Source organism: Balaenoptera physalus (assembly GCF_965194825.1).
Source record: "Balaenoptera physalus genome assembly, chromosome: 10".
Lineage (NCBI taxonomy): Eukaryota > Metazoa > Chordata > Mammalia > Artiodactyla > Balaenopteridae > Balaenoptera > Balaenoptera physalus.
In genome coordinates, this window is record NC_138889.1 from 112,806,921 (window position 1) to 112,829,997 (window position 23,077).

The window sequence follows — 23,077 nt, forward strand, 5'->3', positions numbered from 1 at the left end:
CTTCACCCCTCGTGCGCCACACACACACTCTCCCCGTTTTTTATTTTAACACGTGAGCTCGGCAGACAACCAGCGTGGGCAGCCTGACCCCCAGCAACTGCCGCCCCGCAGCCAGGCCCCTGGGAGCATGCACTCAGCCTGGCCTGAGTCCTCTGTCCCTCCTGGATCGGCTCATTCCAGACTCCGGGTGCCCTGGGAGGGACAGGCCCAGCCCCTGTCCGCCCCCAGGGGCCACGGGCAGAGGTGCTGCCGGTGGTCTGGGGGAGCTTCCTGGAGGAGGGGCTTGAGGTCCCAATCTCAGGACGCTCTGGCCCCCAGCTGCCAGGAAGGGGTGTGCTCCGGCCAGGGGTCCCCTCCGCCAGAAGCACAAGCAGGCCTCAGGGAGCCGCGTCTGCACTCAGAGGGAGCTTCGAGTGGAAACACGGGCCGCTCCCTTGAATGCCACAGAGAGCTGGGAGGGGTCGCTGAGCTCCCACAGACACTAAGGGGACCAGCAGGATGTGGGTGCAGCTGGCTCAGATCCCTCAGTCTCTACCACCCTCGGGCTTTGTGTGCACATGTGGGTCGTGGGTGACTGGAGGTCCCCGAGGGCAGAATAGCCCACCCTCCGTGGGGAGGACGTCCACCAGCAAGAAGACGGCCCTAGCATGTAAGATGGGCCTACGGGACAGATGCAAAGAAACAGGAGGAACCTTCTGGAAGGTGAAGGCTTCCGCAGCTGAGCAGGAAAAGGAGGGCGGGTCTCTGTGTAATCTCACCTCCCACCGCCCACTCCCCAGCCCAGGCAGAGTGGGCAGGCCGGAGGGGTGTGGAGCACATGGGCCCTGGGGTGCACCCCCCAGGCAAAGTCCTGGGCACTGACCTTGGAGCTCAAACAGGGCCGGCGGGGCCGGCGGGGCCGGGCCCACCCCGGGTGGACAGGGGGTCAGGGTCGGCACGCACGAAGTGGGGGAAAGGGCAGTGTGTTGCACTGGGGGTGGGCAGGCAGCCCCTTGGCCGCCTCACCCTTCCACGTCCTTCATGCCGTGTCCAGCTCAAGGGTCACTTTGGATGGGGTTGGGGTCTCCTGCTGCCCACATCCCCAGTGCAGGCCAGCTTCACAGTTTCATGGTGGTGCAGATGTCCAGGGGGGACGGGGTTGGCCACCCCACTGGGTGCCCAGCTGGGAAGACCCTTTCTCTCTGAGGCTGCCTCGGCCCTGGGGGTGTCTCTGGGACCTGCTGTTCTGCTCACAGACCCCTCCCAGGGGCCCCCGGTTCCTTTTGGGCAAGGGGAGCCTTGCACCCAGATTTCCAGCTCCCTGCACCCTGGGGACCCCTGCTGAGCCTGGGGTGGAGGGCAGGCACAGACGGGGCGTCTCCACGTAGCACCAGGGGCCACAAGGACCCCCTAAAATGTGCTACCCCAGGCACCTTCCCAAGGGGATGCCGAGCCCAGGAGCAGGCCTGGGGCGGGCACGTGCTCCAAAGCCAGCTCCCTCTTCCTCCTGCCGGCCTGGCGAGGGGGAGAGAAGCAGGTGTGTGGGGTGGGCGAGGCGAACGCAGCCCCGCTTCTAGACACTGCTGGGACCACGGCAGAGCTCCAAGCCCTCAGGCCGGCTGGGGCCTAGACGCACCCACAGGCTGACAGCCCAGGCCTTGCTCACGGCTTCCTGGGGGCCCACGGGTGCACCCGCCCTGTGGGCAGTGGTCAGCGTGCAGGTGGGAGAGAGCTCCCCCCAGCCCCCTGTGTCGCCCCCAGAGGTCATGGTCGGGCCTAGGCTCAACTGACCTCCGGAAAGTTTGGGGCTGGCTTTTGTTCCAAGAGGAGAAAGTGCCAGTTGCCTTAGAGGTGCTGTGCTGAGCGGGGACTATGGCACGGCGGGAAGCCCCCCAGAAAGCCCAGACGCTGCAGGTTCCAGGGTTCGGCGAGGGAGGGTCCCCTACCCCCTCCACTGCAAAGCTAAGAGCTGGCGTGGAAGCGGGGAGGGGCCTCGGCCCCCCAGAGCCCTGGGTGTGTAGGAGAAAGGCGGAGGGATCAGGCCGGGAATCCCCCCAGCCACCCCCAGCCTCCCCAGGCAGCCCCTGGGCCGTGAGACCAGCTGGGCTTGGCCCTGCCCTGGGAACAGGAAGGCCACCTCTTCCCCAGCCATTTCCCTGGCCCTGGGTGCCAACAGGGGTGCCCAGCCTCCAGAGACGTCTGGTCGGGGAAGACCCCGCCCCAGTGGGTCTTCTCAGTGGCAAGGCCTCTTCCAGGAGGTGAGTAGGCCGATCCGGCCGGAAGACCCCCGGCCACCTGGACCCCCAGACGCTGCCTGCCTGCAGCTCCCTAGGGACCCAGGGCAATCAGAGAAGCGCCAGCAACACTGTTTATTTTCAAATGACACTTTTTAAGAAAAACAGCCTCACCCAAATGCTTGGCCCTGAGTCTGGAATGTGGAGAGACAAACAGCTATGCCCCCTCCCCAGAGCCTGCACGGCCCTCTGGGGGATGGGGCAGGAGCTGGGGGCCGTCCTAGGGGACACCGTCTGCACGCGGTCAGGGCATGGAGCCCGGCTCTGGGCTCTGTCCTCGGTCTCTTGTGCCCTAGCGGCCCTGACACCCCTGCAGACCCAGCAGGGCCGGCTTGTCTTGGCCAGCCTGCCGGCCCCATCACCCCAGGCCTGGAGTTCTCGGACATTCGCTACTGCTCCTGTGTGCTCACCCCACACCCCGGGGCAGTCCTGTGCTTCCAGGCCCACCGGGCTCCCAGCCTGTGTCCACCTCGGCCTGCAGCCTGCCCCAACCCTCTCTGCCCTCTGAGCCCTCCACCTCCAGGAAGCCCTCCGGAAGAGCTCAGGAGGGCCTGCTCCTGGCAGGCAACCGGCAAGTCCCCACCCCCACCCCGCCTGCATTGAGGGTCTGGAACCCTTGTGCCCACAGGCCCTCAGGCAGAGGGGGGACCAGTGGAATGCACTGGGGGACGGCTGGCTCGGTGGCCCCTGCCCTAGAGGGGCTCCCAGAGCCCGTCCCCAGCCGCGCTGCTGGCCCTTGTCCCCTGTGTGACACCCACCCACAGCACAGGGGCTGGTCAGGAGGCCGACGGGTGGCAGGGAGCCGGTGGGGTGGCCTGGGGCTGCTCCTGACCTAGGTGCGGACCCAGCCCTGGAGCCTGCTTTCATCAGGGCACCATAGAGCCTCCCGCCCTGGGTTGCCCAGCTCTTCCGGGAGGATGCCCGTGCCCGCCCATGGTCAGGCGAGGTGCCCGCGGTGCGGGAGGGATACCTTCCCTCCCCCAGGAGGGGACTGGCCCCTGGATCCCTGACAACCCACTGCAGAGGGGAAGAGGCGCCCGGCTCTGCCCCCAAGCCCATGGCTTCCTGTCTCGCCGCCCACAAAGCACTAAAGGCCGGCGGGTCCTGGGACATCAAAGGCCCGGGGAAGCTCATTGTATTGAATTAAGTGTAAATGAGCCCGAGGCATGTGGCTTGCATTTCCCACAATTACCCCTGCCCTGGGAGGGCTTCTGGGCCAGGGCAGGCAGGACAGCAGGAGCCTAGACGGTGGCGCCCTCAGGCCCCGCATCGCCCCACCACGGCCCCTTGCCCCTGCGGGAAGCCTAGCTTGGGGCATAAAGAAGCCCCGTGAGGTGGACCCCACTTTGACCCCCCCAAAGAGAGTGGACCAAGGACTAGGACTTGGGTGGGGGTGGCCCACCCCCTGGGCCCCCTCTGCCTGCCAGGTGGGCAGCATGAAAGCTTCTCCAGGCCCAGTGCCCTCGAGGCCCAGGCCGGCCTTCGGGATCTTCTCACACAGAGTTTCCCACCCCTGTCTGAGCGCAGTGGCCAGAGCCCGTGCCCAGCACTCAGGGGTCACAGGGGACCGAGCAGGAACCCCTCCTGCTCCCCTCACTGGCGGGTGGGCGCCAAGATGCCGGGGCAGTGCCATTTCCCAGGCTCCTCTGTAGGCCTCAGGAGGTGGTGAGGCCACAGCGTGGAGGGAGGGGCCGGGGGCCTGGGGGTGGGCAGAGAGATGAAGCAGGTGAGGCCACAGGAGGGGGCCCAGAAGTCAGTGACCCAGGGGATTATCGTGCCGGGTCGCTGCAAAGTTGGCTGAGCAAACGCCAGAGCCAGGGGTCAGGGAGACGTGACTGGCAGGGCCCCCGAGGCCCCCTTTCACTTTTCTGTTGTTTTCCAGGTCAAAATCCAACTCATGATCCGCCCCCTTAGGGACTATGTTCCAGGAGGCCCAGTGGTCCCAGCACCCCTGTCCACGCCCCACTCCTTCTCCCCCCCTGAGGACGGCCATCCCTGCGGTGTCTCCGTGTCCTGGGGGCACCTCTGTCCCCTTGGAGCTGAGCCCTCCCCTGCGTGGGCAGCATGATTTTCTGCTTCTCTGGGGCTGCAGATTGACTTGGACCTGGTGGGGGGCAGCTGTAATCTCATCATGCCCAGCGATGCCTCCACTGGGCCAGGGGTGACCTGGTTTATGTAAGGTCACCACAGCCCCGGCCGCCATGCCTGGTCCGCCTTGGGGGGAGGAGGGGCACCTCCCTTGAGACCCCAGAGAGAGAAAGGAGCTGGTCCAGCCAAGCCGGGTGAAGCCAGCGCAGGCAGGCAGGGTGGGAGAGAGGCGGGTGTGGGGGATGGAGGAGGCGCCCCCGAGCTCCCCTCGGCCCCTCCGAGCAGCTGCTGGGCTTAGCCGGGCTCACTCCCCCTGGTGTGAATATCCACCATAATCAATCATGGAGGGCTTAGCCCAGGGGGCTGGGCAAACCTGTCAGCCGGCTCCAAGCAGCAGGGACAGCTGCTGTTCCGGAGGGTTCCCAGGGGCCAGACCCACCAGACAGCGGCCTCGGCCCCCCTTCCCCGAGGGGCACCCCACTGAGGGCCCAAACTGGAGGGACTCGGGCCCCTGAGGTGAGGGCAAGAGGGAAGATGAAGCCGGTGGCAGAGGCGGTCAGCGGGGTCCAGCCCTGGCTTCTGAGGCCCCCACGCCCTGGACCCCCATCGTCTGACTCAGGCCCCGGTGCCGGCTGTGGGTACAGGCTAGGGCTGCGATCCCGTGCCCCACCAGCCTGGGGTCGAAGGTCTTCGAGGAGATGCTGGAAGGAGGGGGCAGGCTGACGGATGGGAACAGCTGCTTCCCCCGGCTCTCCCGCACGGACAGGGCTCCCTTCTCCTGACGGAGCCCCCGGCTGCCCCGTCCGTCATGGCCCACCCAGGACTGTGTGTCCACCCTCCCCTCCTCCTAATCCCCCCGCCGGCATCTTCCCAGTGCTCCGAGCAGTTGGATGCATTTTCCAAATTCTCGGGCCACTGCTGTTTCCTCCTCAAATTCCTCGCCCCCCTCACCCCATCCCCGCCATGGGAAAAGCCTGTGATGCCCGGACACTTGCTCTGTCTTGGGCGGGCGGGGGGGGTGGGGCGGGGGGGGTGGGGAGGAGCAGCTGGCTGGGCCCGGCAGCTGTGAGGTGCAGGGGTGCCAAGGAGAAGAGCCCAGATTACAGGGGCGTCATGGGAAAGCTGTGAGCAAATGCTACCCAGACCCCTCCTGCCGGCAGCCCCGTTCCGCTCCCTCTCTGGATTTCTGGCCTCCGAGTGGCCCTGGAGGAAGGCAGATGGGGCTCCAACAGGGACCACTGTGTCCTGCTGGCCACAGGCTCTGCCAGGAATGTCCATCTGCCTGGGCCGAGTCACCTGGCTCAGAGCACGGGTACCAGCCCTGACGCCCGTTCATGGGACATAGGACGGGCCAGCCAACCCCCCAACACAGCCTGCAGGTGGGCTCCACAGGCGGAACCCTGTATGACCATGGAGGGGGGTGCCTCCCACGGGGCAAGGCTCCCTCCTGGAAGGGGCTAGAGTGTGGGCTGGGCCAGGAGAGAGGTGGAGGCAGCCCCGGCCAGGTGTGCACAGGGCAGGCGCTGCTGGGTGCTGTGACCCCCAAGCCCACCTCAGGGGGTCCAGGAGCCCCGAGGACGGATCCTCGTAGGCACAGCTGGAAGCCTGGCAGCGGTAGCCGGCACGGCCGCGGGGTGCCTGGCCCTGCAGCCAGAGGCGGGTTCCCTGCTGACGACGGGGGGCTTTCTCTGCCACTGGGGAGCTAGGTGGACCCGACCGTAGACCCCGGGCCTCCTCTTGCACGTTTCCCAGGCCACTCTGGTCTCAGTCAGTCCAAAGTTGCACAACGGTCTCGATCGGTCCAAAGTTGCAAAGCCAGCACTTTTTCTCTGGATGGCGGCCCGGGGTGGGCTGCACCAGCACTCAGGTCTCGGTCTGCAGCCAGCGGGCCCTCTGTGGGCCTTGACCCTGGGCCTCCCCGAGGCTGGCCGGCCTGCCCTCGCTCAGCTCCAGCCCCCTCCTCGCAGCTCCAACTCGACCTCCTTCAGCAGCCGTTTTCCCATCCTTCCCGTAATAAAAATCAGAATTCTGTCTCCTGCCCACTGGACAGGACCCCAAGACGGCATGGCCTGGTGCCCACCTTGCCTGACTGCGGCCTGGGCCCTGCCACCTGAAAATACGCATCCCCTGACCCCTCTCCCTGGGCCCCTGTGCGTGGGGGGCCCTCTCCTGCTGCCTTTCTGACCTTTTTTGCTCTCCCCCCGTCCCCCCCACCCCCCCGCCTCCTTCTGCGTACACCCTGCAGGCCCGGCCACTTTCCTGGAGGATGAATTCCCGGGGGAAGTGCTGACGGCGCCCGGAGCCCGTGTGCCTTCCTACACTCGCGTCCCCACGTCTCACCCACTAGCGGCCACAGGTGGCCTGGCCCAAAGCGGGGCCAGCTGCACAGGTCGGGGGGAGAGGAGACAGTCTCCTGGTGGGGACGGGGAGACGGCGGTGGGCAGCAGGGGGGTGGGCCCCAGGCCAGGCCAGCAGGACGCCATCTTGCTGCCCCGGGATGCTGCCCACGGGGAGAGGACCACCGACTTCAGACAGTCCTCAGCTCACCGGTTTTGCAGCCCCTTGAGCAGTCTTTGCTTTATTGGGGTAAAATACATGTGACATAGAAACTGCCGCTGGGCCCACGGGTCGGGGAACAGAGCAGCATCAAGCACCTGCCCGCTGCTGTGCAGCCGTCACCACCTCTCTGGACCCTTCACCTTCCCAAGCGGAAGCCCCTTGGCTCGCCCGGCCTCCTTGGGCCTAACCCTTGGGGGCAGACGGACAGGGGGGCCGCTCTGTGTCACCTCCTCAGGGGCTGCCTGAGACACAGAACTGTCGACTGGTATCCCCAAGTCCCAGGGCTGGGTCGTGGCAGCAGGGCCCCGGGTGGACAGACGGGGACATGGCAGAGGGGCCTGCGTCCCAAGGCAGCAGCTGAGCGGCCCATCACTGGACGAGGCCGGGGCCCTGCCGCCCACCTGCCTGCTGGAGGGTCAACCGCACAGCCCTGACAGCAAAGGGGGGTCTCACCTTCCAGCCTCTGGCTGTCATTAGCTGCTCCCGGGCGGGAGGTGGGCCCTGCAGCCAACGAGGATCCAGGCTCGCGTGCGGCCACCTGGACCTCATTACTCTTAAGTGGTCGGGTCTGGGGGGGGCGCGGGGGGAGAACGGCCTGCACCCGCCCCCACCCCTCCAAGCCAGCACTCTGGGGGCTTCACCACAGAGTGGAACTGAACTAGGCCCACCCCAGAGCCTGGAAGGGACGTCGGTGGGAGGCCGAGCCTAGCAGGGAAGAGACCAGGATGGGGGTGGAGGGAGCGATTTGGGAGGGGTGGGGGTCAGACCGTGGTCCATCCCCTGGGGTCCCTCTGCCCTCCCCGAAAGGGACCTGGAGTAGTTGCAGTTAAGACCACCATCAATGCCCCGTTTCTGACAGGTGGTAGGGGTCACGGTGCCTTTCCCACCCGCCTCACCCTGCGAAGGACCCTCCTGACTCTCTCCCACCTCCCCACACCCCGGGAAGCCTCTAGCAGGTGACGGAGCCAGCAGTATGCCGAGGGGACCCTGGGGGCAGCCATCCCGGCAGCCCGAGATCCCAGCTTTGCAGCCACAGGCGCTCCAGCTGCCCAGACCCCACCTCAAGGTGCATTTCAGCTGACAGGAGGCACCTGGGTCCTGGGTGGGAAGGGGCCGGGGTCTGGGGAGGGGCCCCCAGCATGGGCCCAGAGCGAGGCTCGCAGCTCCTGCCCCACGTGGAGCAGAGACTCCAGGGAGGACGCTCAGGGCTGGGGGCGGGGAACGGCGGCTGATCGGGGCCCAGGCTGAGGGTCCCCCACGCATCCCCGTCCCTTCATCCCGGAGCCCTCCTGGCTGACCGCAGGAATGTGCAAGATGGCGCCGGGGAGGCCGGCAGGCGGGGCGGGGGCGGGGCGGCCTCCGCACAGGCTGACCTGAGAGATGGGAGCACGTCCGGGCTCTTGGCATCACCACGTACGTGCTTTTACCCGCTGAGCAATATACACTAAACGAGGCTCAAACGAGAACAGCCAAAGGAACGGCCGATTCTGTCCTTTCTTCTTAATCCCTTTGGCTTAGGGTTTCCCGGCCTGGACAGCCTGTCCGAGGGGAAAGCTGCCCAAGGGCACATGGGCATCCGTCCGGGGACATTCAGGCAGTGACCAATCCCCGGCCACCCTGGCGTGCGCCCTGCATCACGGGCCATTTCCCAGCCGGCCAGTGGGGGAGCAGCCGCCGTGGGTCCCCGAGGCTTGGTGAGATGGCCAAGGATGGGCCCGTGACGGAGACCAGCGCGCAGCCACGTCCGGGAGTGAAGGAGGCGCACAGGCCGGGACGGAGGACGTCTGTGCCACCCCCCGGGCCAAACCATGACAAGCAACCCTCTCCCCCCAGCCCCCAGCACCAACCCGGAGACCACCCTGGGCCGGAGCCCAGCATGGCCACTGCCGCATCTCGGCCATCCAGCTTGGGACAGGTCAGTTCCCAGACATCCAGGCTGGAGCTAGTCCTTGAAGACCCTCAGAGTCCAGCCCGGCACAGGAGGGCCAGGTGAGGGCCCTCTGTGGCCTCTAAGGATGCGACCAGGGGCTGGCTGGGGTGCCTGCCCTGGAGGGGGGCGATGCCTTCCCTCGGCGACCATTCACCAAAGGACAGTCCCTCTGGTGAATCTCCCTCTGAGGGCTGCAGGTTACCCAGAGTCCCACCTGGAGACGGCTGCCCCTTGCGCCAGCCCCCCAGCCGGGACCCTGGCACCCAAGTGTCCAGCCGTGGCCCCAGGGAGGAGCTCACCCCCCACCCCGAATCAAGAAGTGTCCCCAATCCCATATAATTTCAGCCTATTTCCTCCCATCCTGGCTTCCCAGGAGGCAGGGATCAGGCCCCTCCGGAGACTCCCTAGTCCCGGAAGGGTGCCCTCTGTCACGCACGCTCACACCCGGCTCCCGCTGGACATGTAAGCTGCTGCCGTGGGCCCTGCTTGGAGCCTAATCGGCCTTTGTGATAAGCAGACCTCATCAGGAAAAGGCCTCTGTGCCCCTCACCCTTATTCCCCAGCCCCCAACCCCCAACCCCATTGGGCTGGGCGCTTTGACTTAAGCAAATCATTAGAGCCAGTTAAACAAAGGCATCAGGGGTCTTGTCATCTCCCTCTACCTTTATCCTGCCCTCCCCCAACTTGAGCCTTTAACTCCACAATGCTTTGCATTTTGGGGGGCTTTCTCCCGACTCCCTCCGGTCCCAGCCCCATGGAGATGGGGCTGTTATCCCATCCGGCAAGAGAACAGAAGCCCAGAGAGGAGAGGGGACCCGTGGCCCGTCGCGCTGGGGTCCACAGTGGGCTGCAGGGGGACGGGCCCAGCGGGCCCTGAGGGGAGTGCTGGGCGCCATTCCGGTCCAGTGGAGGGTGCTAGGAAAGGAGCAAGGATGAGGAAAGAGCTCTGGGTCTCTAGAAGTTTCCTCCAATCTCTTCTGATGGAGTTACTCAACTCCACTCTTGGCCCTGTGGGATGAGGGCCCCTTTGTCCGGCAGGGACAGGGCGGGCACCCACCTCTGGACCCCGGTCCCCAGCGCCCTGCCCTCAACCTGGTGAGGGGATGCTCTGGCAGCTCCGGAGACCACCATCTCTCCAGAGCCCCTCCGCCCTCCCTGCTCCCCACGTCACCCAAAGGTGTCCCAGGCCCCAGTGGGGCTGCCACGAGGGCAGAGTGTGGCCCAGGAGCCCCAGCCCCTCCGTACCCCCTCCCCACTGACAGCCTCCGAGGTCAGACACATCTCTTCTAGTTTGTGTTTGCCGCTGGAGGGGACACCTGCTGCCCACGGGGTGGACGAGGGCGTCCATGGGCAAGCATGGCCGCACAAGATGGCGCCCGTCTCGCTTCCTCAACAAGAAGGGAAGATGCCGCTCTTTGGGTGGACGGACACTGCTCGCTCCCTGCCCACCCCGTGCCAGCTTCCTCGGCTCTCTCCTCTCCCCCGAAGAGCGGCCATCAGGATGCCCTTCCCTCCAGCCACGGGGGGCTCCATTCCCCTCCCCCGCCATCCTTTCCGTCTTCCAAGCTCGTGTTTTGGCCCCTTCCCCAAGGCCCCAACCTGTCCATCCTCCTTGCTGTCTTCTCCAAACCCTCTCTTTTTCTAAATATCCACTTGTCCCCACTGAAGACCCTCCATCCTTCCCAAGTTCTCTCTCACTTGCCGTGCAAGCTCTGCTCCCTCCTCCCAGCAACCTCCTGGAAACTTCTACCTCTTTCCTGGTCTATCTCTCCCGGCAGCAAGAGTGTGACCCGGTGAGACCGGGTGTAGAGGGCCTTTGGGCCGTGGAGATGGTGGCCTGGGGACGGATGTTGCTGACTGACTCCCAAGGAAGCCGTGCAGGTGGGTGGTTGGGCCCAGGGGTGGGGGCGGGGGTGTCTCTGTGGGAACGGCTGGAGCCTCGCCTGGGCCTGAGGGAGGCCCCGCCTGGCACGGCCATGTCTGCGCTGGGCAAGTAAGTGGTCACCCTGTCGGGGCCTGAGCGTCTTGGTCTGAGACGGAGCGGCCGAAAGCCGGCTGCTGCGGGGACCGTGCAAGCTTGGCCTGGAGTCCACCACGTTACAGCGCTGGACGAATGCTCCCTGCCACTCACCTTACCATGTGACCCTGGGGTCCCCGCTGTGGCCCTCGGGCCACCCTGGAGCCTCACCACGCCTCACAGAACCCTGGTGGGACTGGACTTGGGGCCCACGGAAATGCGGGGGGACGAGGGATCCAGAAACAACCCAGTCCCCAGGCCGAGCTGGCCGAGGCCTTACTCGAATGGGGCTTCCCATCCCAAGAGACGCTCTGGCCAGTCGTCCGGATCCAGCTCCCTGGGGCCACGGTCGCCCGCCAGGCTCCAGGCGGGTCTGGGATGCCCTCCTCCGGGGCCTCGCCCGCTTCTCTCTGCAGCAGGAAAAGGGAGCACGGCCAGCTGCGGGGCGGGGGGCGGCAGGGAAGAGGGTGCCCTGGCCACTTTGCTCCCCCGTGGGCACTGGGGAGTGTCTCGGGGTGGCCAGGAAAGGTGAGGAGAGACGAGAGACCCCAAGAAGGAGGGAGACATCATGGCAGGTAGTGTGACAGGGGAAGATGGCCGAGCCCCTGGCTCGCAGCAAGGCCTGGCCGGCCGTCCCTCCAGAGGCGTGCCACTGACCGCCTGGTCAGGCTCTGTTTGCTGTGTGTGGGGTTTGCAGAAAGTGCTGACCCGCTGAGCCCACAGGCCAGGCTCAGAGGGGGCAGGAAGGAGGTGGTTGCCCAGCCTCGGGCACTGCTGCCCCATCTCCCGTTTCCAGGGCACCGGAGCCACCAGATCTGCCGGCTCTGTGCCCGGGGACGGGCTTGCCTGGCCACTCCAGGCCGGGCTATCAGCGTCACCAGGGAGAGGGTTAAACATCCACCCCGCGTCCAATGCCCCCAGGCGGGTCCCTCACTCCTGCCCCCCCCCACTCCGTGCCTCCTCCGAGACCCTGGACGTGCACCTTTCCCCTGGGAGCAGAGGGAGGGGGAAGGAAGCGGATGGAGCCGCGGCCCCGCCGGCCCCCGAGGGCACCTTCCCACGATGTACCCCCGCCCCGTCTGCCTGTCTCCTGTCCCCAGTTCCCACGGGGCCCCTCCTGATGGAGGAGGCTTGACCTCGGGGCTGACTAGCCGCCGCCTGCTCCCGGAAGACAGGGGCTGCAGGGCAGTCCTTGGCCTGAGGCTGCAGGGAGGGGTCTCGGAGAGCAGCCCAGAGGCAAACCCAAGGGTCTTCCGGAAGGAAGAGGCCTGGTGGGCACGTGGAGGACCCAGGTGTGCCCCGGTGGTCACTCTCCGCAGGTCACAGAGGGTGTGAGTGGGCAATGCTGGGGCCTGGGTTGAAGAAGAAGGACCCAGAGCCACAGGGCCGGGCCGCCAGGTGGGCACGTGTGTCTGTTGGGGACCCCGAGGGAGAAAGAGGGGAACAACCGGGGCCAGAGTCAGGCTGGATGATTTCGAAATTTGGTGTGGGATGGAGAGCTGGACCTCAGGGTGATTTCTTTTGTGTGCTGGCCTCGTTCGGGGCCCCGGGGAGGTCTCAAGACGGAAGGGGGTCTCGGATTAAGCCTTGTAATTCCATTCCCCAAAGAAGATGAGATGGGAAGCAGGAAGGAGGGCCCAAGAGGGACCCCGGCTGCGGAGGAGGAGGAGGAGGAGGAGGGAGGACACAGGGCAGCTGGGCCAGGGCTGGGCAGGGTCAGGAGCCGCTCCATCGTGCCAGGATGGGGGGCACGTGGGGCTCGGTGGGGCTGGAGGGTGGGACCTGGGGCTGCTCCTCACCCTCCCGGGCAGTGGGAAGTAAGGTGGGGAGTGGCCACACCGTGGGGGGCGGGGGCAGCGGTGGCAGTATCCGGCGTGGAACCGGGCCCGTGCGGGTGAGGGCACGTGAGCCTGGCCGAAGTTTAGGAACAGGGTCACCAGCACCGGGTGCCCGGCGGGATTCAGCGTGTAGAGGCCCGGGCTGGCCTGCTGGGGCAGCGGGGAAGGGGATGGGGGCGCGGTGTTGCCCAGGGTACGGGTGGGACTGGGTGAGCGGAGCCCCCAGCCCCCAGCCCCCTGGCCGGCCACCCCGCCCCCACCTCCGGCCCGCTGCCCTCCCGGGGCCTTCTGGATTCCATCAGGTGTCACAGCAATCTGGCTGTGACATAATGAGGCAGGCCGGGGTCAGTGGGGTGACCTCTTGTGGCCCCGATGTTTGGAAATCCCCAAATCAAAATGACCCAAAAGACGGGCTTGAGAGTAGACTTTCCAAGCGGGCCCTTCAATCACGCGAAAACACAAGTGGACAGGCCCTTTCGATTACCGCTTCCCGCAGACGATAACGCAGCCGGGACCCCAGGACCACCGCGGCTCCGTCGGCTCACCTCTCCTGGGGGCCAGGGGCCAGGACAGCTGGCCGCCCGTGCCCCCGCAGATGTGAACAGGGCTGCCTGGAGCAGGCCCCCGGGACAAAGAACAATGTATGATGGGCCGCTAAAACCAGCGTGACCTCGTGCCACCCTCGGCGCCCGCCATGGGTCCAGGGGCCGGGCGGCTGGCAGGACTTGGGCGGCTGGAGGGGGTCTGGCTGGGGGGGGCTCGCGTGGCTGGGATCCGTAACTCACGTGCGGGGAGGGGGAGGCGTTGGCCGCGGCGTGGAAGGGGGCTTGACGGATGGCGAGTCCCTCCCACCCCCAGGTTCAAAGTCTCGCGTGAGCAGCCCTAACATCCTTCGTGTCCTCCCTTCCAGGTGCTATTCGGAAAAAAATGCTTCTCAGACGACATGCTGAAAACTTCAGCGTGAGAATTTAATGTCAGAAACCCCATAATCTCTTTCCCAGAGATAAGACGCAGTCCTGTGAGGAGGGGTGAACCCGATCCCTTAACCCAGAGAACAGACGCTGGGCCGGAAGGCAGGGGCTGGGGGCCTGCTTGGGCTGGGGAGGGGGCTGAGAGTGGGCTGTCACAGGCCGGGTGTCCACACGGTGGGCTCACTTCAGTTTTCCTGGAAATGTTTGCTGCCGGCCGCCCTTCTGGGTGGACGGGCCTCTCCGGCGTTGGAACGGGACATTTCTGCTGCAACGGTGGCTTGGACGTCCCCGTGATGCCACGGCCTATCCCGCAGACCCTAATTTAGGCCTCGAGCCTCCTGGCCAGCGTGGAGGGTTCAGGTTGCCGACAGCTGAGCCAGGAAGGACAGCTTGGCCGGCCGTCACCGCACACGACCTTTCCGAGCAGGGTCCCGCTGCCTCCTGGCTGACAGCGCCACCCTTGGGGGACACGATGCATGCACACTTGCGCTTCCAGGTCAGGTCCGTGGGGGACACTGTCTCCCACCCAAGGCCCTGGCGCTGGGTCCACCCCAGCTGTCAGCTCCCAGGGGCTGAGCCTGGGTGTGCGTGCTGGGAGTTCTGGACTGCCCTGGTCGGCCCAGGTGTCAGCCTGGTCGGGGAGGGATGGCAGATGCCCGAAGGACCCCAAACCATTAGCGCTTGCCTCGGTTTGCAGACGAAACTTCCCTGGGTGGTCCCCAACGGACCCCACCTGGAACAAACGTCCCCCTCAGCCTTTGGCGAATGCCCAGACCCCTGTGCCGAGGCCTCCGCTGCTGGGTCACGGCTCGGGCCGGGCAGGCACCCCAGAAGAGTGGGTGGGTGCCCCTCGGGTGCATGGGTGCCAGACCCCAGTTCTGGGGTTGCACTCCTGGGGAAGGGGTTGTGGGAAGGTGCCTCTCTTGGGGGCAGGGCCCCCCGGGGCTGCAGGATGCCACTGACCGCCCTCTCACCATGTGACACTACTGCCCCCGTCAGGCGGCCACCCTGGGGCTCTGTCCTGGTGACCTCCCCCCACCCCGCCCCGCCCCGCCCCGCCCCACCCTGGATGGTCCGGGGCCCTGACAGCCTGAGGGGCAGGGGTAGCTGCGGTGGGGGCACTGTCCCCGTTTTAACAGAGGGAGCGGCAGGTGAGCTGGGAGGGGCTTGGCCGTGAGCCAGCGCCCCGAGAGCCCCCGGAACGTGCATTTCAAGCAGGCCGAGTCCTTCTCTCGAGAAACCCCAACGTCCTGGGGTACCTGAACCCAGGGGCCTGGCCACCTCGCCCCGGCTCCCCACCCCCGGTGCACAGGCCCCTGCGTGGTGTCCTGGCTCCGGGCCGGGTGGGACAGGGATGGGACAGGGGTGCACACGTCCCAGGGAAGGGCTGGAGCGAGGCCAGCCTGCAAGCTTCTTCTCCCAAACTTGGCAGTGTCTCTCCGAGTGTCCCACCCCCTCGAGGGGACGACCAGGAGTCAGGGGGCCACTCTGTTTGGGGCTGTTTGTGGGCCCCTCCCAGCATTGCCATGGCAATGACACGGGGCGAGGCCGGGAGCCATACCTCAGAGGTGACTAAGTGTGCCGCGTGCCGCCCGTTATAGCGCCCGGCGCCCCCCACCCTTGGGACGCACACACATCGGGCCCTGGCTCCGGCCCCCCGCAAGAATGTTCCATGAGCCCCTTGGGCAAGCATGTGGCCCAGCATGCCAGGCCAAGCACGCCCGGCCGGCGCCTGCTCCCCCTCCCACCCCGGGGTCACCGCCCGGCCCGGAGCCTTCCGGCCGCGTCCACCCTGCCCGTCTGGAGCCTCCTCCTCGGGGCTCTCAGGTCCCAGCTTCCTGCTGCAGGGAGCTTCCTGGTTCCCTGCCTTTCTGTCCCTGCAAACAGACCCTTGGCGACTCTTCCCATCCTGCGTCCCGCACTGCACCCTCACACTCCGAGGTTGCTCTGCGGGTCCCCCATCGCCTCGGTCCCCCAGCCGCTCCCTCGGTCCGTCTCCCTGCTCTGCCCAGGACACGCACCCAGCGCCCCAGGCGGCACAGGGTTCCTGGGTGGGGAGGAGAGTCCAGGAGGAGCTAGGCCGACGTTAGGGACCCAGGCCAAGGCCACAGCAAGGGCTGTGGAATGGCCAGTGTGGCCCCTTTCCGTTCCTCTCCTAGGGGCCTCTCGGGGGGCCCTGGCAGTGCCCTGGCCCTGGGGTCCGGGGACCACAGGTCAGCAGCCCCTGGAAGAGCCTGAGTTCGTGGGAGCCCGGACCCGCCACTCTGGCCGGGGTCATCTTGACTGATGCGGACAGCTGCGTCCACCTCCCGAAGCTATTTCAGTTTTAGCAGGAGTCGGGCGGGCTGGCACGCGGGGCCCCCGGCATCCAGGCGGGCAACACGATATTTTCAGATAAAGGGCGTCGCTCGTCACTCTCCTCGGGCAGCTGCCGGCTCCCCTTACCCACTAAGCCCCAAAGGAGGCTCAGAACACACAGTTTTCCTGCTTTGTACCAGCCAAGGGGCCAAGGCGGATTTAGCCAGGGTGAGGCCAGGGGACGGGGAAGCAGGGGGTGCCCTGGGAGGCAAGGACAGGCCAGGGACGGGGCAGCAGCTGGTCCTAATCCCACTGGCCCCACAGGGCCTCGCGCCCGATTTTTATTCTTAGGAGGCATCTTCTGCAACTTGGGCTGCCTTTTCTCGAGGACACAGGACAAGCCCAGTGTGGGCACACACCAGGTGGCCCCAGGATCCAGGAGGGGTTTCCCCGGTCGTGGTCTCTGGGCTCTGGGGACAAGCGACCAGAATCTCGGGGCTGGAGCTCTGGGTGCGTCACCCCCAACACACTCGGCCACTCCTGCCCCTCGGGAGGTGAGGGTTGGGGGCCTTTCCTGAAGCCCCTCAAGGCCCCGTGGGCCACTCGGCAGAGCAGTGGGAGGAGGGAGTTCGCGAGCCCAGATCTGAGGAACGCACTGGGGGCCGAGGGACACAGCAGGAAGGAACCTGGGGATGGAGGGCCTTCTTATCTTAAGTGGAAAGAGAACCAGCAGTGGCACAAAGCCCCCGCAACTGGTCGAGCCCCTGAGACCAGGCAGGGGACCCGGCGGTACCCCAAAAGCACAGAGGAAGCAGGCAAGGGCGCCACAGACGCCAGGGGCCAGCGAGGGGCAGCGCGTGGGGCTGGGGGCACCCCTGGGGACACTCTTTAAGAGGGTGAGAATGCCCAGGGTCTGGAGGAGTAGAGAGACCCTGGACTTGCTCTGGAGGGGCAGGCGGCTGGGGGGCCGTGTGGGTTGGGGGCCAGTGTGAAGGGAGGTTTATGTCCTAGACCAGCAGGCCTGGTGGCACTTCCAAGGACATAGCCTGATTTGGGGCCGCTGCACTGGGCAGTGATGAGGTGCCCACTTCTAGCACCACCCCCTGCCCCTAGCCTGGACGCCACACGAACCCTTCCACAGCACGGCCGCTTGCCTGGGGCTTCTGCCGTGCCTGCCCTGCCACACCGTGGCCTTGTGCGGGAGCTCACCCCCAACAGGGCCGCCACACCTGGCAGGGACATGGGACGTGGCAGGACGCACGGGTGGCCAGGTGTGGTGATGGACAGCCACGGAGACAGAGACCTGGGCTGGGCAGGCGGCTCCAGGCTTTGCACGGAGCCAGAACACACACTTGGGTGGAGAAGGGGACCGGGCATCAGGGGGACAGGGTCCTGGGAGCAGCCTTTGGGCACCTTCCTCCAGCCTGGCCCTGTCTCCCCGCTGGCCGACATGATCATGTCCACGTTTTAGACAAGAAGGTCGAGGCTGCAGCCAAGGGCCTCCTGGCGGCAAGGCCAGCAGCTGGGAGCGAAGGGCAGGACCCCTGGCCCTCACAGCCCCACCCAGGCCCCTGCCCAGGTGGCAGCCCTCGTCTGCTGGCCACTAGGAGCCAGGAGGGGGAAGCCTGTGTCCCCAGAAGTCCTCAGACGGGCCGCTCACGTCTGAGGTACCCACAGCCTCCTGTTCCTTGGTGCTCTGGCCTCAGACACCGCAGAAGGGCCTTGGAGGGCCAGAGTGGCTGGGCTGAGTGTGTGCGGGTGGCCAGATGCGTCTCTCTCCAGGCAGCTGGCCTTTTGCTCCGCAGTCATTCCGGCTGGTCAGCAGCGCCTGGTGCCCCAGCCTCCAGGTCCCTCCCCAAGGTGGTCCAGCAGGGAGCGGCTGCCACCTCTGCCAACCCCTCTGTCCTGTCCGGTCGAGGACGTCACTGTGGCGGCTCAGTGGAGCCCCGGAGCTGCAGGAGCCCAGCCCCCCCAGGGCCCCCCTCACTCGCTCACACACGTGTGCACACGCACCAGCGGGACCCAGGGCCTCTGCACCGCCGGGCTCACACCGCACCCCCTCTGGCAGCAGGCATGGGGTTTTGTTAGGGCTACAAATCAGATATCACACAGTTTGGGGCTGACATGGGTTTTATAAGAATTATTTAGGGCCCTGGCCCCCCGTTAAGTCCCAGGGAGAGCCTGGCAGGAGCGTCGGCTGTTCAGGGCCGGCGGAATTCCAGCGAGGCCTGAAGGGAAGCCCTGATGAGGTCAACGCCCGGTGCTGTCCGCAGGGACGTGGCACCCCTACCTGGGGCCTGCGCGAAGGCTTCTGGAGGCACCTCCCCGACCCGAGGGACACGAGGCCCCGCCCCCTCAGTGGTCTTCTGAGGTCCCTCCGGAGTATTTCAATCTTCCCCTCTGGGCAGTCAGCGGGCACGCTCCCGCAGGCAGGTGCCATTCTGCTGCCCTGTGCCCACTGCCCAGATGCTCGTCACCTGGTGTCTGTGGCTGGTGGATCCAGCGGCCATACGGAATGTGACGGGGCTGGAGGAGGGACGGCAAGGTGGACGGCCCAGGGCCCCTGATTCCACGTCCCAGAAAGCTGCTCACCGTGCACGCTGGGAGGGGATGGCGGGAGGCGCAAAGCCCAGACGCTGCAGGTGCTGGTGCCGAGGACACTCGGGCACCGTCCCAGTCATCCAAACAGCGGCTTCCCCGTGCGTCAGAGCGTGTGCGGTCCTGTCTCCATCGCCCGGAGGGCCCGGTCTGGACCTGGCATCGGACGGAGGGCCAGGGGAAGGGGAGCAGCCTCCTGGGACTCGGGCTGGGAGGAGTAAAGGGGCAGGTCATCCAGGGGAGCGGGTCAGAAGAAAGAGGGGCTGACCTCTGCCTGCAGAGTGGGCTGCTGGGCGCCCCAAACCAGGACTCTCCTCGGAGACACTCTCAGGGGTGCCCAGAGGGCTCCTGCATGGAGATGGGTGCGCCCACATGGGAAGGAGAGGACCGCCGGCGAGGTGAATTGCACGCTGTGTGTCTGCCGGGACCCCTACGGAGGCCACAGGAGCTGCAGGGAGAGGAGAATCCAGCCACGGGGGAGCCCCGGGACCCCAACTCTGCAAAGGCAGAACCAAGGATGCGCCCAGCGGAGCCAGGCCCAGGCCGGAGTGCAGCTGTGCAGGGACAGGACCGGGGTCCCCCAGGCCCGGCCTCGCGCAGGGAGGAAAGCAGGCTGGGCTGCCTTCCCTCTGTCACAGCATCAGGGGTCCAGGTCCACCCGAGGAGGTGGGGGCCAATCAAAGCCAGATGTGGGAGCAGCACAAAACATGGTGATTATTTTGACTAGGAAAAGCCCTATTTACAAAGAAATAATGAAGTGATCTGGGGGGATTGGTGCTGGGGATGATCTCAGTCAGGAAGGAGCAACACAGATGCTGAACATGTCGGCCTGGTGGGCCGCGTGGGGAGCCGTCCTGGCCGCTGCTTCCCAGGCCGGTGGCCCGGGTGCCCCCGCGTCCGTCTTGGGGTGTCTGGGCCAAGCCCTGTGGGGTACAGCTCCCTCCGGGCTGGGCGAGTGGGAACCTGGGAAGGAGACCCAGGTCTCCGGGGAACCTTTCCCTTTCTCCCAAGAAGCCAAGCGCCCCAGGGCCAGGCCGGGGAGGCAGGTGTGGGGCGCTGGCAGAAATGGAGGGGTTTCCCTGGGGTGGGGTGCCCCTGCGCACAGCGGGACATGCAGAGAGAGCCAGCTCAGCTCTGAGAGGAGATGGAAACCTTTGTCCTGACGGGACTCAGTGTCGGTTACAGAGATGGGACAGGCACCCACACGCAGGGCGACTTGGGGACCAGTGCACGCGTGTGCCAGCCCTCATGCCCGGGGAAAGGAGGGTTTCCGAGGGCCGGAACTGAGCGTCTTTTGGACCCGAGGCGCGGCATTTAGGGAAGGAGAGAGGCACAGGGATGGGGGTCCTGGGGCTGTCTGGAAACCCCCTCCCCGTGCCAGCCCCTGACCCCGCCCCTGACCCCAGTGGAGCTCCCAGGGCCCCGAGGGGGCAGGCTGTTTGACACCCCTGACCAGGCCCTATCCAGCAGCCAGGCAGTTTGCAGACGTGGCCCATCTCTCCACAGCCTTTGGGGACTTTCAGGGACTGATAAACACCCTTGTTGGTGGTGAGGCAGCCCCGGCCTCCCGTGGAACATTCCAGGCTAAGCACCCGACATCCCCGAGCAATGATAACACACATGCCAAGCGCCATCCACGGACAGACAGATACACAGACTGTGGCCCACGCACGCAATGGAAGGAAACCCTGACGCGGGCTACAGCATGGGCCCGAGGGCGTGCCGCTGAGTGACAGAAGCCAGCACAGACTCCATTTCCATGAAGTGTCCAGAGCAGGCAAATCCGCAGAGACGGAAGCAGGCTTGTGTCGGCGGGGCTGGGGTGGGGAGTGGGGGGGTGGCGAGCGTCGGCGGGAGGGTGCGGGGCTGCTCTGTGGGTGACGTGAGAATGTGTTCAAACTGATCACCGTGATCGGTGCACACCTGCCTGAACAGTGAGACATCGACACACTTACGACGGGGCACCGTAGGGATGCGAGCCATATCCCAATAAAGCTGTTTGAAAACAGAGAAGAACAGCCCTTGACCAGCTGGCTCTTCTGCCCTTTGTGATGTGAGGGGGTGGCGAGCGCGTCTTCACAGCCAGGAAGCAGGCGGCAGCCGCAACCGCCAGCTTCAGTGAAAACAGTGGCTGGGGGCCCACCTGGACCCCGCCCCAGGCCCTGCCCGATTCTCAAACCCGCGGACAGGGCAGGGCTCTCCCGCGTGGCCAAGCTGATGTGCTGAACTGGGGTGTTCACCAGTGATTCACGCACACTCACGCATTCGTTCATTCATGAATGGAGTTCAGAATTACATGAAAGTCGGGAGGTGGGAGGGGACCCCCTCTGGAGTCACCCTCAAGGGGACCGACTTCTTTAGTTTCCTTTGTGTTTTAAGGCCTGGGGGGTGGGCGGGGCAGCCCAGACGACCGGCTGTGTCCCTGGGCCCGGGTCCCCTGCTGAGGCCGCCCAGAGGCCAGAGGATGGAGCCCCCGACTCAACTGGGGGTCCCAGCTGCAGAAGTGAGCGGGCCCTCCCCACCCCGGCCGAGGGGCCCAGCCAGGCGGTGGGTCACCTGCAGTCGGTTACTTAAACGATGCACGTGGAGCTGGGATGACGGCATGATGCGGCCCCGGGGAGACTCTGGCCCTTGAAGAGGAAAACCAGACGCTGGCGGAGGGGCTGCGGCCAGATGGGCTTCCGCTCCATCCTGGCAGCCCTGGCGGCCGGGCCTCACCTGGAGCTGCTGGGGGGTCTGGGATGCGTCCCGTGGGCCACAGGCCGGGCCTGCTGCAACTATAACTCATCCGCACAGGCCCGCTGGCTCCAAGCAGGGCCCGTGGCAGCCGCAGGGGACTGAGAAGGCGGCCGGCCCAGCCCCCAGCGCCGCCCCTCGCGGGCTCTGCCTGCCGTATCCTGGGTCTCACAGCCCCCACAAGGCGACGAATGGCCCTAAAGAAGGGAGGCACAGGGGGCGGTGTTGTGGGCGCAAGCCCTCTTCCTTTGTCCGTATACTTTCCCCCAGGCGCTGGCCCGGGGTGCTCCTGGCAGGACTGTCCCCACGGGAAAAGGAGCCCCCAGGTCCACTGGGTCGGGCCCTCGCTGTCCCCAGCCCCACGTGAGGCTGTCCAGCAAAGGCCTGAGCGGGCAGGATGACACCCAGCCTAGGGGGCCCCCGGGAGACCCTCCTCTGGTCCCCACGTGTGGAGGAGCAGAGGGGAAGAGGATGCTGGGACCAGACGTCTTGACCACCATCTCCCAGCCGCGCAAGGAAGGGGGAGACGGAGGCTCGGAGCAGACGATCGCGGGGCCCACCGACCTGGGGCAGAGAGACCTCCCGAGGAGGCACCGGCTGTCTCCCTGCCAAGCCTCCAGCCTCCAGCCTCCAGCCAGGGAGGGGCAGGGGTGTCAAACAGCGCCTTCTCAAGGCTCCGTGCCTGGGGTGGGGGCAAGCAGCCCCCCAGCTGAAGGCCCGTTTCCTGTTGCTCAGCGCCCTGCAAGGCAACCCCACCCCTGCCCCGCACACTCGGCTCTGTGCCGGACACCCCCGTGTCCCACCCCCACCCGGCGCTGCTGTGGCCACTCCATCCACCAGCCCTGGGGGTGCTGAGGACAGAGGACGCCTCGGCCCGCCTCCGTGGCCGTGACCGGCAGATGCCAGGCCCTGGGGGATGTGGGGGGCACAGCGAGGACAGCAGAGGGCCGCCGCGTGGGAAGGGTCTGGGGGCTGCGTCCGGGGGCGTGCGGGCGGCCAGCGCTGGAAGTGCAGCAGACGGAGGATGGGATTCCTCCCCTGGCCTTGAGTCGGGGTCCTGGGGCCCCATGAATTATTTCTCTCAGGAAAATACCATTGACTCCGTTCTCCAGCCTCCTTCCCGACCTTCCCCATCACTTTAAATCAACGCTGAAGGGTGGAGTTTGCCCGGACCTTCACCCTCCAGCCGGAGGGGAGCTTCAAAGGCCCACGTGACGCCCCCCGTGTCCCTCGGGGTGGAGGGGGCCGGCCAAGCCGGCTCCCCACTGTCTCCCCCGCGGAGGGAAGAGCCAAGCTCCAGAACGGGGAGCCGGGAGGCCGCGGAGGAGGGTGGTCCCTGAGCCCTCGTGGCATCTGGCATCCGTGTCCCACCCCAGGGGCAACGTGGCCTGATTCCCCGAGCGCACCCACAATGCCTTCTTGCTTGTTCCCCAGACCTCCAGGCCCGCGGACACTCAGAGACGGGCCCAGCCAACCGGGTGTGGCCTCACCGCTCCCCCTGCCCGGGGGCGGCTGCGGGGCGCTGGCTCCCGGGGGCGCTCAGGGTTAGGCTTTTAGCTGCAGAGTGCGATTCAGAGAGAAATCAAGCTGCGGGTGCATCTCAGGAACCGGAGAGGCAGGGAACCAGGCTCCCGGACCCCCCGGGACCAGCGCCACCTCTACCCCCACCCCGCGGGTGCCCGGTGCTGGTCGTCCCTGACCGCGCTCCGCTTCCCACCTGCAAGCCTTCGGCCCGGCAATCCTTCCAGATGCGGCCTTGCTCCGGACTA

At 66.4% G+C, this 23,077-nt stretch overlaps 2 protein-coding genes across 4 annotated transcripts; one reads left to right on the plus strand and one right to left on the minus strand.

Annotated features, from left to right (window-relative positions):
- Positions 1–8,547: 8,547 nt before the first annotated feature.
- Positions 8,548–20,166, plus strand: LOC309668046 (uncharacterized protein). 3 transcript variants are annotated; one of them, XR_014268047.1, is made up of 3 exons: positions 8,548–8,835; positions 10,629–10,731; positions 20,079–20,166. XR_014268047.1 is itself a non-coding variant. In XM_082477240.1 (3 exons), exons 1-3 carry the CDS (start codon positions 8,620–8,622, stop codon positions 13,675–13,677), a joined length of 381 nt encoding a protein of 126 aa, XP_082333366.1. In that variant the 5' UTR covers positions 8,548–8,619; the 3' UTR covers positions 13,678–16,914. The 3 variants fall into 3 exon arrangements, 2 of the variants coding, with proteins under 2 accessions (XP_082333366.1, XP_082333365.1); XM_082477240.1 differs by lacking the exon at positions 20,079–20,166 and adding an exon at positions 13,616–16,914; XM_082477239.1 differs by lacking the exon at positions 20,079–20,166 and adding an exon at positions 13,202–13,429.
- A 104-nt stretch (positions 20,167–20,270) lies between these two features.
- Positions 20,271–22,704, minus strand: LOC309668047 (uncharacterized protein; the record flags this gene model as incomplete). Its single annotated transcript, XM_082477241.1, has 5 exons — positions 21,873–22,704; positions 21,291–21,505; positions 21,129–21,202; positions 20,528–20,567; positions 20,271–20,443 (listed from the first exon to the last, which is right to left on the minus strand). Exons 2-5 carry the CDS (start codon positions 21,358–21,360, stop codon positions 20,271–20,273), a joined length of 357 nt encoding a protein of 118 aa, XP_082333367.1. The 5' UTR covers positions 21,361–21,505; positions 21,873–22,704.
- Between the last annotated feature and the right edge of the window lie 373 nt (positions 22,705–23,077).